Source organism: Necator americanus, chromosome II, assembly GCF_031761385.1.
Source record: "Necator americanus strain Aroian chromosome II, whole genome shotgun sequence".
Classification (NCBI taxonomy): domain Eukaryota; kingdom Metazoa; phylum Nematoda; class Chromadorea; order Rhabditida; family Ancylostomatidae; genus Necator; species Necator americanus.
Genome location: NC_087372.1, coordinates 13,719,580 through 13,735,359, shown reverse-complemented (window position 1 = coordinate 13,735,359; position 15,780 = coordinate 13,719,580). Strand labels below are relative to the sequence as shown.

The 15,780-nt window shown below is 42.2% G+C and overlaps 1 protein-coding gene across 1 annotated transcript; it reads right to left on the bottom strand.

Moving 5' to 3' along the window:
- Positions 1–14,254: 14,254 nt before the first annotated feature.
- Positions 14,255–15,335, bottom strand: RB195_017739 (uncharacterized protein; the record flags this gene model as incomplete). Its single annotated transcript, XM_064184864.1, has 3 exons — positions 14,255–14,450; positions 15,127–15,188; positions 15,264–15,335. 3 exons carry the CDS (start codon positions 15,333–15,335, stop codon positions 14,255–14,257), a joined length of 330 nt encoding a protein of 109 aa, XP_064040745.1.
- Between the last annotated feature and the right edge of the window lie 445 nt (positions 15,336–15,780).

Below are 15,780 nucleotides of genomic sequence, written 5' to 3'. Positions count from 1 at the left end.
GGTTTATGAACGTGTAACTGGCCTATACAATGATTTGCGGTGGCTAGCCGGTGTGTCAAGTCAGTGTTTTTATCCTCCTAGACAATTCTGGTATCAACTTATCGATCATGGAGACATAGAAGGCTTGGTTGGCACAAGGGCGAATTCGAACCTGCGATCGATGCAGGAAGCGGAACCTCTACCCGCTACACTACACCCGCCCCTACTTATATACACTATGTAAAGCCTGTGAAACAGAAATGCAGTTTCAGAAGAAAAAAAGTTTAATTCAATCGAATGAAATGTGGCATCAAGCACCAGCAAAGAAACCATCATCAACCAATTTTATCTCATAGTTTCCGCAGCTCTGTTTCTGGTACAAAACCTGGGAATGACCAAAAGCAGATGACTTATGTATTCGTAAAAAACGCGTTTTCCTAAGTTTGTAGAGTCCTAGATCTATCATTACAAACTGTTTCAATCGTGGTGATGGGACACGGCCTCCTCGAATACAATCTCCACTCCCGACGTCGCTGGGACATTTTTCCGCTAATGCCAATTCAACATTTCCTGTGTTTCGAAGACGCAACGCCGAAAAAATGAATGATAAATGTGGAACTTGGTTCTAAAAAGACGCGAAATAACAAAGATTAGTAAAAGAAGCAAATTTGTTGAAACGATAAATAATACAGCATCCTAGAACTTTTTAAATATGTTCGAAGGCTAATTGAAATGCACAAAAAACAAAGAGAGGAATGAGGAGCATAAGTCAATTTATAGAGGAACATTAAAAGAAAAACGAAAAAAGATCAACATTTTGTTTTGACAGCTTGAATTTACAGCACAATGAAGGCGGACAGGTGTATTTCATTCGTAATTAACAGTTTTTCTCAGCTGCACATTGCTGTTAGGAATGAGCATTCTATGTGATTTCCCATCTGACTCGGGAATCATATAGAATGAATGGATTCCTTAGTAGTCTAATCTAAAGTCTAGTATTCAATCTCTAAAAACGAGCGCACTTCTCAACCTCAAGCTAAAATCAGCCAATACCTAACTTTGTGCCATAGCGATTTTCAGTGACGAGACGGGGTGAAGTAGGCGGTCTTTCACGCATATCCCATGTCGTGTTTGCAGCGAAATTTGGTTGGAACAGTAAGCAGATAAAATGCGTCAGTACATTAAAACTCAAATCTTTGCAGGGAAAAAAGTTCCTCCTCCACTTTAACAGATAGATGCACGTTCAATCTCCGTTCAAACATAGCGCCCGGGGATGAGTAAGTGGCAGTTTGGAGGGATTTGTCAGAGAAAACAGAACCACGTAGTATTCATAAGAATTTTTACAGAACACAGTATGAATAGGCATGCAACAGCGAATCGCCCATTGATTGATGCAAGCCTGACAGCGGCAAGCATTGACCATTCCGGAAATGGGAATTTAATAAAAACTGAATAGAAATAAACTTCCGCACTTTGATCTGCTTCGATTCCGAGTTGATGATACTCACTCGTACCTGTTGCATACGTGAAAACCATTTCCACTCAGCATTGATTGTTCCTTGCAGACTGCGGTGTTTCAACAGAATGCTTCAACAGAATGTTGTTGGTACTGAGGCAGTGAATATGCTGGAGTGGCAAAAAGAGTTTTTCCCTACGCCCTGCCACGGAGAGCTTAGCTTTCACCACAGGTCGTCGCCCAACCTATATGGATCAGGGAGCCACCTTGCGACATTTTGCCAAGACGGTGGTGAATCTTAGCAGTGGTGTACTCTTAGCTAGGCTTCCGATTCCGAGAAGTCGGAATGTCGGATTTGTCGAACTCTTTCTCAGCTTGGGAGACCTTGCCAGAGGATGAACCTCCGCTGTACATCGCAGTTCGACGTCCAGAGTCGCATCCACGCCACTGGTAGGCGTTGTAGAGGTGTGTCAAAAACAACTGCAATAAAGTCCATAATTTTGAAGCGATTCTCGTTTGTTCAATATATCCCTACAAAACTACACTGAAAGCAACGAAAAGTCGACAAACGGTGACTGAAATAAATTCGACGCTGTCGTGGAATGAGCGACAGCGAAACGATTTTGCGCGGAAGTATATTCAGAATTTTAAGGTTTATTTTGAAATAGTGCATCTTTTATAGAAGAGCTTTACATTCTACTTGTTCAAATAGAAAAAATCTTAATGGAAAAATTGAAACACGGTGAGAATTATGATATATTTCGGATACACCAGTTTACAGCAGTAAACCTAACGCCGCAAAGGGACAGATTCCAGTTGGTCTTTAAAATGTCTAGACGAAAATCCCAAATTCGAATGCAACTTTGGTCCCCAAGTCTTGTTTCAATGCCGAACGTGTAACAGTAAAATTTTCATGATCTCTTTTCAGTTGTTCAACAAATAGTGATCTTTTTTCCTTTTTTTTTCTTTTTTTTAACAGATCTTTTTTTATAACTTGGACGAAGTTGATGATTCAGCTTTATTCGCCTCTGAAGAAGTACCTAGCCCAAAGTCAGTTGAGGCGATGAAGAACACATACAGAAAGTGTTTATCAAGTGACCAAGATTGGGAATCTGAAGGAGAACCTATCAAATTTGTCCTAGAAAGAATTGAAGTAAGAATTTTCCCTGTTATTCACCGACCAGTCTGAACGTCCGGCTAAAGCCTGACTTCAGAGTTTCTGTGGTGTTCGCTCCGCTCCTTCAATACCAATGTATGTATAGACACAACTTGCAATCATTACTCAAAGTTTAGGTTTCCCTCTTGTTTCCCTCGACCGTTCTCACAGAATGATGTTTCACATAAAATGAAGTGAACGACATCATCGTACTGATAAAGATAGCGCTCCACATCAGATCATGTAAGCAGTTGGCTACTATTTAAGTAGCAGTTAGCATTCGTGTTTCCACTTTCTGAAGAAGAGTCGTAGAGGTAAAAAGGAACGCGGAAAGTGGATTCGACTATGAAACGTTTGCAACGTCCCATATAAGTTTTGCATCATGCACGAAGTTACTGTGCGATACTTCTACACCACCACAAATGAATTCGACGCTGTGGGACCCGTTGCATCCCATTTTATAGATATCTGGCGCCAACATACCAATCTGACGCCGACGTATCCGTTTTTATCCGCACCCCCCCCCCTTTTCGAATTTCGTGACTGACACACACACATACGTGACAGAATAAATCCGTTATTATATATGTCTGGCTAGAGCCGGACTTCAGACTTTCTAGGGTTTTAGTTTTGCTCCACTTCACTTTGGCGGGTGTGGTGTAGCGGTTAGAGGTTCCGCTTCCTGCACGATCGATCGGAAGTTCGAATCTGCTCTAGTGCTCACCAAGCCTTTCATCCCTCCGGGGTCGATAAATTGGTACCAGACTTGTCTGGGAGGATAAAAGCACTGACTTGACACATCGTCTAGCCATCGCAAGTCATTGTATAGGCCAGATACACGTTCGTAAACCTCAAACGATTCTGAATTGAAGTGAACGTGGGGGCGCATCCCAAGCGGATGGATTAACGCCAGAAACTTTATTCTTTATCCCCTTCACTGGTCAATGGAACTTCATAGTAGTGACATTTTCTGTAAAATCAGAATTCTCTTTTTCAAGCAACGTTTTTTTCCTTCTTTTTTACTATAAAAAAGGTAAAATATTTCATAGCCTTCTTTCTAACGCGTCACCTCTACATTTTGAGAATATTCGAACTTCAGCTTCAAACACTCCTTCGGTTCCTATGTAATATAGACATAATTCTAACGCATTACTCGAAGTATGGGTGTTCTTCCTGTTTTCCCCACCAGCTATCAAAGGATGATGTTTTCACACAAAATGACGTAAACAGCATCATCGTACTGATAAAGTTCCACATCAGATCATGTAAGCTGTTGGGAACCATTTAAGCAGCTTTTTGTTAGGGTGTTTCCACTTTTTGAAGAAGGCATGGCACCAAGTTGAGGCAAACATGCAAGGAAATAGATACGTGTAGGATTCAAAGAGGTGCAGTGCAACACGTGCAGTGGCCATGAGTATGGAACGTCTAATTAATCTTTCGTGACATCTGCACAAAGTTGTCCGACGTCGTGAGACCCGTCGCACCCCATTTCAAAGATATCTGGTGTTGGTGCATCAATTCGACGCCACTGGACCCGTCACCCCCCTCCCGTTGCACCTCCTATAGGTATGTGGCGCCGTAAGGATGAAGCCGGATTTCAGACTTTCTGTGGTGTTTGCTTCGCTCGACCTCACTGATCAACGGAAATTAATATTTGTGTTATTAGTTCTATGAAATTGGACTTGTGTATCTCCAACTATCTTTCTTCCTTTTTTATATTACAGCCTGAAGTCCGGCTAAAGCCGGACTTCAGGCTTTTTTTGGTGTTCGCTTCGCTTGCCTTAATCGATCAATAAGAAATAATAGTAGCGACATTTCTTTTCTGTAAAGAGTTTTTCTTTCTATCAACACTTTCTTCCATTTTTTTTTGCAGAAAAAATTTAGGCATAGATGGAAGATTTTATGGTTTTTCCTTAGACGTATCAGTTCTATATTCGAAGAAAAACCAAACTTGATATTACTTCTATTTTCTCTCAAACCTCCGCAATTCGGAAACATTATTCGAAGTGTGAGTCTCCTCTGTTCTCAACTATTAGCAAAGAATGACGTGCTAATATGGAATGAAGTGAACATCACTATCGTAGTGACAAAATAACATTCTACGTCAGATCAAATCAAATCTACGTCAGATCAAAATTCTACTTCAAACTGTTGGCTACTATATACTGTATTCGCACGTGTGTTTGCTTTCTTTGAAAAAAGGATGATAGCAGCGTTAGGAAGATAGATTTGTAAAGAAGATGTAAAGGAACCATAGAAACCCATTCTACTCCCGGGCACCAATCCGACGCAGTGGAAACCGTCTCTCTCCAACTATCTTTCACCGGTGCACCATTCCGACCCCATAGGAACAGCATTTTACAGCTATCTGGCTCCGGCGCATGAATTCGACGCCGTAGGACCCATCTCACCAAGTTTTACCGAGTTGAGGTTCTAGCGCACCAAACCGATGCCATAGTATCCGTCTCCCTCTGTTTTTGGAATTTCTTGACTGAGACATGCACAGACATACACACGTGACAGAATAAGCCCGCTATTAAACAGCATGATAGTTTGCAAATGTGGGAGTACACATTCACATAGAAGTTTATTTACCTTCACTAACATATGAGAGAAACTAACTTCCCTTATCAAACCCAACATAGATTGTTACATAGCTTTGGACAATGGATAGAAGGTAGAGTGCTCACCTATCAGGTGGGTGGCGATGGTTCGGCTTCTTACCGGTGCAGATTTTTGCATCATTATGGAGTATTTTCGTGACACACAGACAAACACACACACACACACACACGGACTAAGCGCGTTATTATATAGCATGAAAACTAAAAGCAAAAGATTTCATAGTCTTCTTTCTAAACGTGTCAGTTCTACATTTGAAAACATTCGAACTTCAGTTTCAAACACTCGTTATCAATATAATATATACAAAATTTAAAAGTATCACTCGAAATGTGGGTTTTCTTCTTGTTTTCTATAAAAGTCATCAAAGAATGATGTTTTTGCACAAAATGACGTAAAAGACATCATCCTCCTGATAAAGATAACGATCCACGTCAGATCACATAAACATCTTGCTATTATTTAAGCACCCGTTTGCTTGCGTCGTATTTCACTTTCTGAGAACGGCATGCTACAAACTTAGGACGAATGAAGAAGGAAATATAGGAGGAGTCATATAGGTGGAAAGCTAGTGGCCCCGGCTATGAAATGGCTGCAAGCATCTATCTTTTGCGTCACGCACACAAAGTTATTGCGCACCACCGTGACGCCGGTGTACTCGCCGCAGCCCATATTATAGCTATCTGGCGCCGGCGCGCCAATCCGACGCCGGTGGACCCGTCGCAATCCTCTCTTCGAATTTCGTGACTGACACACACCCATGTGACAGAGTAAGCTCATTATCATATACCAGAATTGTGATAGGTTGAGATATAAGTTGTGAGCGTTTTTCCGTCCGAAAGATTAAATTTAAATACTATGCATAGGCCAAATTTCCCACATCCCCTGGAAAAGTCTAAAATCTACATCCACTATCTATAGTTATGTTCAGGTTTTCTGATGTAGTTTTTCTCTGATGTGTAAAATTGAGTGTGACCTGGACAAAACGAGCATTTTCGGCATTATTTGTTTTCTGCATTTAATAATAATAAGAAGAAATTGTTGTAAGTACGCAGCCCATCTTTAGCACATGAAAAGTGGATTTTTGAGTCCAAGATGGATCACATGTCAGTCGACCAAGGGTTATGAGTTCAGCAAAAAATCTTCTCTATCTAATTTTTCTAGAGCATGAGCCTACACCGATCTAGTCAATAATATATTCTGCATTGTTTTTATTTCGTCAGTTTTCCGTTTCCTTCCAACGTTCAGTAAATGCTTCAATACAACTATCCATTTCTTCATGTTTTTTTTTCTTCGTGCTTTGTCTGTCATTTTTGTTCTTATTTTGGGACTTTCCATGCATCATCCAATCGCTTCCAAAAGCAGCACAAACTCTACGAGCAGCTTCATTCGCTTCATCACTTTGATTAAAACAAATTGCAAAGGTCAGAAATGTTTCATTTTCTCAGCTTCATATACTTCATTTCTAAGAAGTGAAAATTAAAACCTAATCCCAAACTTTCTGGCGTTAATCAGTCCGCTTGGGATGCGCCCCGTTCGCTTCAGTTCAGAATCGTTTGAGGTTTACGTACGTGTAACTTAGTTAAACAATGACTTACGGTGCCTTGTGTAATTTATGTACCCCGGAGGGATGAAAGGCTTGGTGAGCACTAGGGTGGATTCGAGCCTCTAACTGGTACCAGTTAGAGGTTCCGCTAAGCCTAACGAAACGGTCACAGCAAAACGTCTTCTACTTACCATCACAACAAGATCGTGCATTCTAAACAAAACCATTATGGTCGGCGCAGGCGCGTTCGAGTTAAGTGGCTATCGAAGGAGAAAGAGATCGAAATAATATCACATAACCAAGTAACCAGCCAAGAACGTCGGAAATACTTTGCGGTTCACAGGCCGTAAGGGCTTTGAAGCACTCCACCCAGTCCATCATAGCGTCGGAGGATCATAAAAAAGACCTAGTCACAAAACGAAGCAAGCAAAATTGAAAGTCCACAAAAAAGCTCTCGCTTTTCTCAGAACAACACGTCCAAAAGCTAGGAAAAAAGTTATGGAGAATGAGAAAAAAAGCTCAAAAGAGCGGTGTCCGATAGTCTAATTGTCTTCCATTGTGCTGCAACATCGTGGCCGAACGAAATTACAACTACTCCCCTGCAACGATCTAAATGTATGTGGCGAGAGACTTATGGTGAGATCAAAACGGCGCTGTCTTCATACGATTCGCAACGACTTAAAGTTGACTTGAATCCTGATCGGACATACGCCCCTGTCAAATCAAATTGTGTCGCTTAACCACAGAAACAAAATTATACACCTTTAATTTTGTGCCGCGGGTGTCGAAACTAATTGTGGGAAAGTGCATGTTGACTGATAGCAATAGCAATGCCGTATCACACTATTGTTAAACCTGATAAGATAGGAAGTATGGGTTTTTATCAAAAGACGATCCAGCGGTAACAATACGGCGCTGGAAGGAAGAGATTGATATCTAAGGAGACAGAAGAACGGGTGCGTATTGTTGGGAACACACGCAGATCCCGCTACAACTTATCTTAGGGGAAATATCTTAGAGGATCTTGGGGGAAATGACTGGTAACGGCAATCGTTAATTGCGCATCGGCGCAGCTTATTGGCATCGGCAGACCACGACGCCGCATTTTCCTCATGCTGCGCCTATCACGGCGTCTATCGGCGTCTTTCATATTCTAATAAGATGAAAAATGCCTCACAGGTACTGACTATCTCTGTTCATTGCCTCTGGACAGCATATCGATCGTTTACGTGAAGAGATATCAGACGATTGCTCACGGAATGTAAGAAATAGAAAATAGTGACAAGTTTTCTTCGTGTAAACCAAACAAATCAAAACCTAAAACTCAAAACAAAACACTGAGCTATAACACTACACTATTACTATTACAATATTTTGCAGGCCTCAAGTACTCTGTGTAAATACATCTCCTATATATTTTTCAGCTGCAAATCTTGCCATCCTTTGCAGAAAGTGTTCGGTGTTATGGTGGTTTTTTCAATCCAATTCTTTTTTAAAACTCTCCATTGCATCCTCAAAACTCGTCTCTCTTGCGCAAAGTTTTCGAAGCACAATCATTCTAAAACAATTCACCCGCGCACCAATTCGACGTTCGTTGCACCCTATTTTTGGAATTTCACACATGACACATGGTGACTGACACATGCACGTGACAGAATAAGACATACCAGCCTGATTGTCCAGCTAAAGCCAATTTTTGTCTTTTTTTTCAGAAGTCCTTTCGTCAGTCCAAATTGAACGGATGATCTTCGTCATCTCACGAATCCCAAAAGGAGGAAGAGATTTTAGCATTTCTGCGCTAATTCCGTCGTCTCCGCCACATTTTCTATTTTTCATTTTTTGAATACAGATTAGAACCTCCGACTTCGTCGGTGGCTCTTCGCTGACCGTGGAGTATGTTTGTCTTTGAGCGTGCACGAGTTCAGCGGGGCTTGTCGGTTCAGCAAAGTGTTAAAAAGCTAACTCCAGATGGGCAGGGTTGCCTCCCCGATAGCGACTCCGTTGGCAGGGTTCAGGAAAGGCGAACACCTTTTCATCTTGCCGCTACACTGCCTTATCAGAGAATAGGTTTTTCTCGGCTTCTTGTCTTCCCACTTCTTCTCAAACTCCTTCAGTCTTGACGTTCAGTCGTTCTCACGATCACGTTTTAGCTGACGACTCAACTTCCTTCTCAGACGCTTCTCCTGGCTGAAGTCACCAGTAGTGAGGCAACACATACATAATTGTACGTGGTTATTGTCTCCGCAGATGGTTCCTTGCTTCAAAGGTGAACTTCTTCCTCCGTGCTAAAACCGGGAGGGTTTTCTTCGCAGGGGTTCTGAATGCATTTAGTGAAAGAGTCAGCGTCATCCATTCTCTTTCTGGTCCGTAATTCAATATTCTTATTAACAATAATAATAACAACAATAATTCAAAATTCAATTGCTCCACAATCCATGGCGGAACTTCTTTCTACATTCCTCGTTTTTCAGACTTTCCAATTCGGGCTCCGCTTGATGTTGAGCTCCCAGTACCTTTTCTGGAACCGTGCCATAAAGCTGAGAAGAAGTGCCTGTGGTCGGAATCGAATGCGACGTTCCAGACAGCTCTAGGATTTCGGATATCTGACAAAGGCGTGTTCTTCGTCAGAACATAATCGAGCTGAAGCTTAAGAGTCGGCGTCTTCTGCTTTTGCTGCTCTTCTGGCGTAAGTAAGATTCTCTCTTACCAAGTAAGCTGATGGCATCGATGGTTCTTCTTAAACGTGGATGCAATGATGAGATTTGTCTCCTCGCAAAGGTCTATCGGACGATTTCCGTTGTCCGATGTCTGCTCTATAGAATAGATAGTTTTCCAACCACATTGGATTGTTGTTCAGGTCCCATCTTTGCATTCTCATCATTCTCGACAATTACCGCCTGCTGGGTCGGATATCAACGTATTGAGTTCATCATAAAACGCGTCCTTGTTGTGTTGATCTGCGGTCTCCCTAGTTGCGTGAGCACTTACGATCCAGAGTTTGAGTCTTCTGCTATCCTGCAATCGTACAAAGGTGCATCTTGACGACGTTGATCCAAACTCCTCCACCAGGTTGTTATAATCGTATAACAGCTATTGCGCAGCCTTCTTCTTTCTTTTCATCAGCATCGCCGCAGTAGATGGTGTAATTGTCGATACTGATGAGAGAACGATCCCTGATGCGTGTTTCCTGCAATGCAGCAAGCGGTGCATGCAGATATCGCAGAAGTCCGGATAGAGCGGCTTGTTGGAGTTCACTTGACAGCGACCGGCAGTTCAGTATAACGGATGTTTGTCGGCAAAGATTCCATGTTTCACTGAGGAATTCGACCTTTCAGGGTATTGGCTTTGGCATGGTGCTGGACGACAGCACCTTTCTGCAATGTATGGGGAGCTTTTGCTATATAACAGTGCAACTTATATAGCTCGCACGTTCCCACTGCCTACACTTGAACATCTGACTGCGTTTAGTTAAAGCAGGGTCACCACGGGCACGTAGCAATCAGACTTGTAAACACGACCCCTGCTTCAGACTGATAAAACAATAATAATACAGAAATTTTAGTGTTTGGATTTGACTGTTGTGGTTAAGTTAAATTTTTAGAAGAATCAGAATATTTATTTAGCTAAATATTTATTCAGAATATTTATACTTGCAACTAAAGCAGTTTACTTTCTATTTCATTATCCTCACAACTTCTTTTATATTTAGTGTAATGCTTACTTCGTTATTTGTTGGTTTGTCGACAAATTGACAGCTGATTGTGGATACCGAATACCCATTTTAAATCTCCTCTCGTATTCAATATTTTCCATTTTCTTGATGAAATGACCCCTCGTACTTATCTAATACCAATGTCCTATGTATTTCTCCGATGTAATCCCGAACCAAAAGTGACTCACCATTATGTGAGCTTCCTCCTTTCCTGCTTAGAACAATTCAATTAATGTTTTTTGCATGACAAACTAAAGAATACTCGCCGATGTTGCGTGGAATTTCCAATCATTCACAACAATGGAATCCCGCTAATTTTCATTTAAAATTTGGCATCGTGACAAACATAGAGTGAAGATCTTTGTTAGATTGCTAATGTGGAGTGGTGATATGTCCTTCAAATGCTCGAATTTACACTAAGATCGAAAATGCCCAGTTTCTTCAACAACATGTCGTGTCAGAATTTGCAAGAAAAGATTGCCAGTTATTATATTCCATTATTATATTCAAGTTTGGAATACTGTGGTATATTCTTGCCCGGATAAGGCGGGATTAGGATTAGAAACTTGCGAAGTGTCAGCGATAGCTGCAAACGCTCTATAGCCTCTCTTGAGTCAAACACTACTGTTCCCATCTCTTGTAGTTTTCTCTTATCACTCCTTCTCAAAGTTTCACATTTTCATTTATAAGTTGGCTGTTGTCTACGGCTTGCTCGTTTTGAATTTTGAAAGTGTATCAGCCCGAGAACTTCATCTGAAGCACCTTTTCGTGTATTATAAACCAGCAGTTTCATTCGAAGAGGTTCTACTCGAGCCTTTTCCGTTTATTAACACCTGTGTCAATCCCGATCATCCCCACTAGTGAAGCTCCACCACGGATTCTTCCTTCGGAAATACGAGTCGCTATCAAGAGCATGAAACCTGGCACAGCCCCCGGACTTGATGTATCATATGTATGTATATCAGCAGACTTTCTTCGGGCTGGTGGCCAGAGAGGGGCATACGTGTTGATGGTAGATTTCTCTCGAACCTTCTTTTCGTGGACGACATCGTCCTCTTTTCGAACAGTGCCAATGAAGCAGAAACGATACTCAACGAAATGAACGAAGCAGGGAAGAGAATAGGACTACGAATAAACAGAAAGAAGACAGTTCATGAAGAACGCCCACTGACGGAGGAGTACAACTTGAAGGCTCCCAAATTGTGGAAACTTCGTCATACGTATACCTCGGACGTTTTATGAACATGGAAAACGACTTGAAGGAAGAAGTGAATAGAAGGATGAGCGCAGCGTAGGCAGCATTCGCACCCGTCGCGAAAGCTACGGACCAACTGACGGACCAAGATCCGTACCCATCTTTTTGACTCGACAGCCCTTCCTGTGTTACACAACGGAGACGTGAGCAGACTCCGCTGCCACATCTAAGAAACTGCTCACTACCCACAGAGTTCTTGAGAGATGTCTTCTGAAATTTAACCGGCGCACGCAACACCTAGCTGGTCTTCGCAGCTCCGACATAAGAGGAATGTCCCGTCCTTGCGACCCAGCGTAATATGTATCGGAAGCAAAACATAGATGAGCCGGTCACATCACGAGAAGAATCGACGATAGATGGACTAAAAGAACGCTAGAGTGGATCCCAAGAGATGCTAAACTCCCTCAAGGGGGACTGCCAACGACAAGGGGTGATGCATTCGTTGCGCAGATGGACCAGCTGAGAGCCAAAGACAATTGTCAGCAAGTGCCTTTTCCAGCATTTTCGACGTTTGGAAGGCTGAAAAAACATTTTGAAAACAAAATTTAATGTCACTTCTTTGCTGACATTTTTTTACTCATTGTAAAAAAATCAAAGAATGGACTTTTAGAGGCAAACGTCAGCAAGTGCAACTCATTAATAATTGACGCTCCTACTATGAAATTTGACACAAATATTAGTAATGGTTCTGCGAACACAACGGGAAAAAAACTTATGCACTTGGATAAAGCCTAGAGTTTGAAATTGAAAATGATCACTGCTTTTTGATCGCAGTAGCATACGCTTAACAAAAGGAATTTCTTTGGTTGATATGAAATAAGTGATGGGTGTAGTGCCGTTGTGAAAGGTCACTATTACACTCGAATCGCCGATAGTTGCTTCTAGTAAGAAAGGTCTGCAGAGACTTCAGCCTTTTCTCTTCATGCGATTACAACAGATTCACTGAGATTAGTCATGTTCAACATTGTAGCAATTTAAACTGTAGCTGATTATGAAGTTTTTCGCGGGTGTGTCGTTTTCAACTCTTCTTCTGATCTACCTTTTCTTGATGCAAATATGATATTTGAGAACACTGAGCTGTGAAATCATATCCTGCAGGCATTGCTCTTCTTTAGTGGGAGACCATTTTAGAATCTTATCAGTTCAGAAATCATTGTCTATTGTTAAATTCAATATTTTTAATCTCCAAAATTGTGAAGAGGAGCATATGCTCAATTGTTAATTTCAGAAGGATATCCATGTAAATTTTTCTACGAAACCAAAACAAGAATTAGTTTTCTTAACTTATGTAACGTTATTGTTATTATAACGTATGATCTTAACTTACTTCCTTATACATCTTAGAGTTCACTCCAAGTACTACGTCTGTTGAGAACACTGGAAGAGAAAGTCTTTTTAGGTGGACCCTTGCCAAGACTTTTATCAATTTGCATGTGGAAAATAGATAGGAGAAAAAGAAGAAACCACTTTTACGTGTGCATAATATACACAATCGCAGAACAATAGGAAGAAATTAAGGTCAATTTTGGAAGGTAGGAAAAGTTTATTTTACTTGTGAAGTTTTCCACGAGTTTACAAGAGTTCTTCTCAAAAAACTCATCTTTTTACAACAACATAATTATTAATGTGAAGACTAAATTGCTCACAAACTATTGATCGCGGCATCAAAATGATTATAGATTCCCAAGAAAGTTTGAGAATCTTTAGAAAATGTGTTTTACACCTAGCTGGTCTTCGCAACTCCGACTTAAGAGGAATGTCCCGTCCTTGCGACCCAGCGTAATATGTATCGGAAGCAAAACATAGATGAGCCGGTCACATCATGAGAAGAATCGACGATAGATGGACTAAAAGAACGCTAGAGTGGATCCCAAGAGATGCTAAACGTCCTCGAGGAAAACCGCCAACGAGGTGGGGTGACGTGTTCGCTACACTGATGGACTAGCTGAGAGCTCAGCTGGATACGGCTCAAGGATCTCGTCAACGCCACTCACGAAACTTGAGAACATCTTGGATGACAATGGCGAGGGAGCGAAACGAGTGGAAGAGATGCTGGGGCCCGCACATCCAGTGAAGATGAGCCATCTATGTATCTAAGTAAGTTTCATTCGTACCTCAACGAAGGTGTTCGAAAGTTGACCATGCGAATATAGGAAAGCCCTAATTAATGACGTAACTAAATAGTAATAAAGTAGTTTCTTTGCCCTCAACATCAACCCCTCACACCTCCCAACTAGGTTACTGCAAGCCTTTCCCCTGCGGATATGACGTACTTGACATAGTCGGCGGGCTAATATCATCCACTGACGTAATTACTCGCATCTTTGCCGAGGTGTGCCGTCGTTGAACATAGCTCTGCCCAACCTTCTCGATCCTCTGTGAGAGCTTGCACAGATTCACTCATTTCGTCGCTATTCTATATCTTGCGAAACCTTACGCCTCGCCTAAACTGTCTATCCACGCCGAGTGTGCAGGTTCTCTTTCACCACCTCAGTCTAAAACTTCCGTTTTTGCCCAAATGGCCTATTTTAGCTTGAGTCCGACAATCTCCTTAGAACTCGTTGAACGACGCGATCTGCCGGTTTCACTAATATATGACCAAAGAAGCGAAGACGGTTTGCTGCAGCCACTTTCGATGGCGGTGCAAGATATTCATATCTTCCACGTGTCATCCGCCGGTACACCACACCGATTTCCGCGTAAGGATCTTCATTGTCGCATACTCTAGGTCAAATGCAGCCAAGCAGCCGTCTAAACAGTTTTCTCTCCATGCAGTCAAGCTTTTCTATCACCTTCACTGGAGCTGCCCAAGTCTTCGATCTGTTCACCATCATGTGGAGAAATGCGGATAAGTAAGCTCTCAGCTTGACATCGCTGGTGATGGAGATGGACTACAGGCATTTCCCTAACGAGTTAAATGCAGAAATGGCCTTAGCGCACCTTCGCTGAATATCTTTCTCATAGCTGCCGTTGTTCTTTAGCTTGCAGCCCAGGTAAAAGAACTCATCGACGAGTTCGATCGGTCGTCCGTTAGCCCTGCTTCCCGTTTAAGGTATCGAAGAGACCCACCTCTGCTTGCATTTATCAGGGCGTTGATGTAGTCCATAGGCTGCAGCCAGCTTCGATATAAGGTTGACAGGTTGAAGTCTTGTATTGCTTTCCGCGAACAACACACGTACTCGATTTTAGTCAGACACCCTAATGATAGTAAGGCGATGTTTGCAAGATACTGATAGACTGTTCTTCGCATGATGTCATCGATGGCAAAATTGGTCTTGCTCTTGCTCTTGCTACTGTGCCTTTTCTTATTCCAGTTATCACCTCAATCGGTGTTGTACATCCGGCTGATGTTCAAACTGCAGCAGTTGTTCGTTTATTTATGTCATGAAGCGAAACGAACTTTCCTGGTACTCCATCAGCGCCGTTGAAAAGGCGACGTCGATGAAGGGAGTCGAAGGCGGCCTTAAGGTTCAGAAAGACTAATTGCATAGGCTTCCAATACCGCAGTCAGATTTCGATCACTCTCCTAACAAACACCTCATCGAACGCAGATCGGCGAGAAGGAAAGCCAGCTTGTTCGTCTTGCCTTGATCCTTCGCGATGTTTCATAACCCTAATAATCTGCTTAAAATCCTTGTACATGACCCGCAGCAAAGGTATTCCTCGATGATTCCTGGGGTCCTTGACGGATAACTCGTTGCAAAGGGGAATTATGGTATCAGGTCAGGTATCCTTTCGTCTATTGGAGCGGATGATCTTTGTTTTGATCACGAAACCAAGAAGGAGGAATATCACCTTGATCACCTTGATCATCTTGACTCTCGCTGTGCTTCGAACTGGTCGAGCGGGCGCCAGTAATTCTTCCATTTGTCCCGATCGCATGTCAGAATCGCCCAGTAGTTCCTCCTTTCGCGTAAGACACGAAGAGCATCATAATTTTCTTTGAAGGACTTTGTGAAGAAGTCTGACCATCGGGTCGGCGATCTTCCTGTAGTGTCTTCCTGCAGTCTTAATATCGCGTGGAACCCAATCGCTCACGGCTCTGGTCCAACGG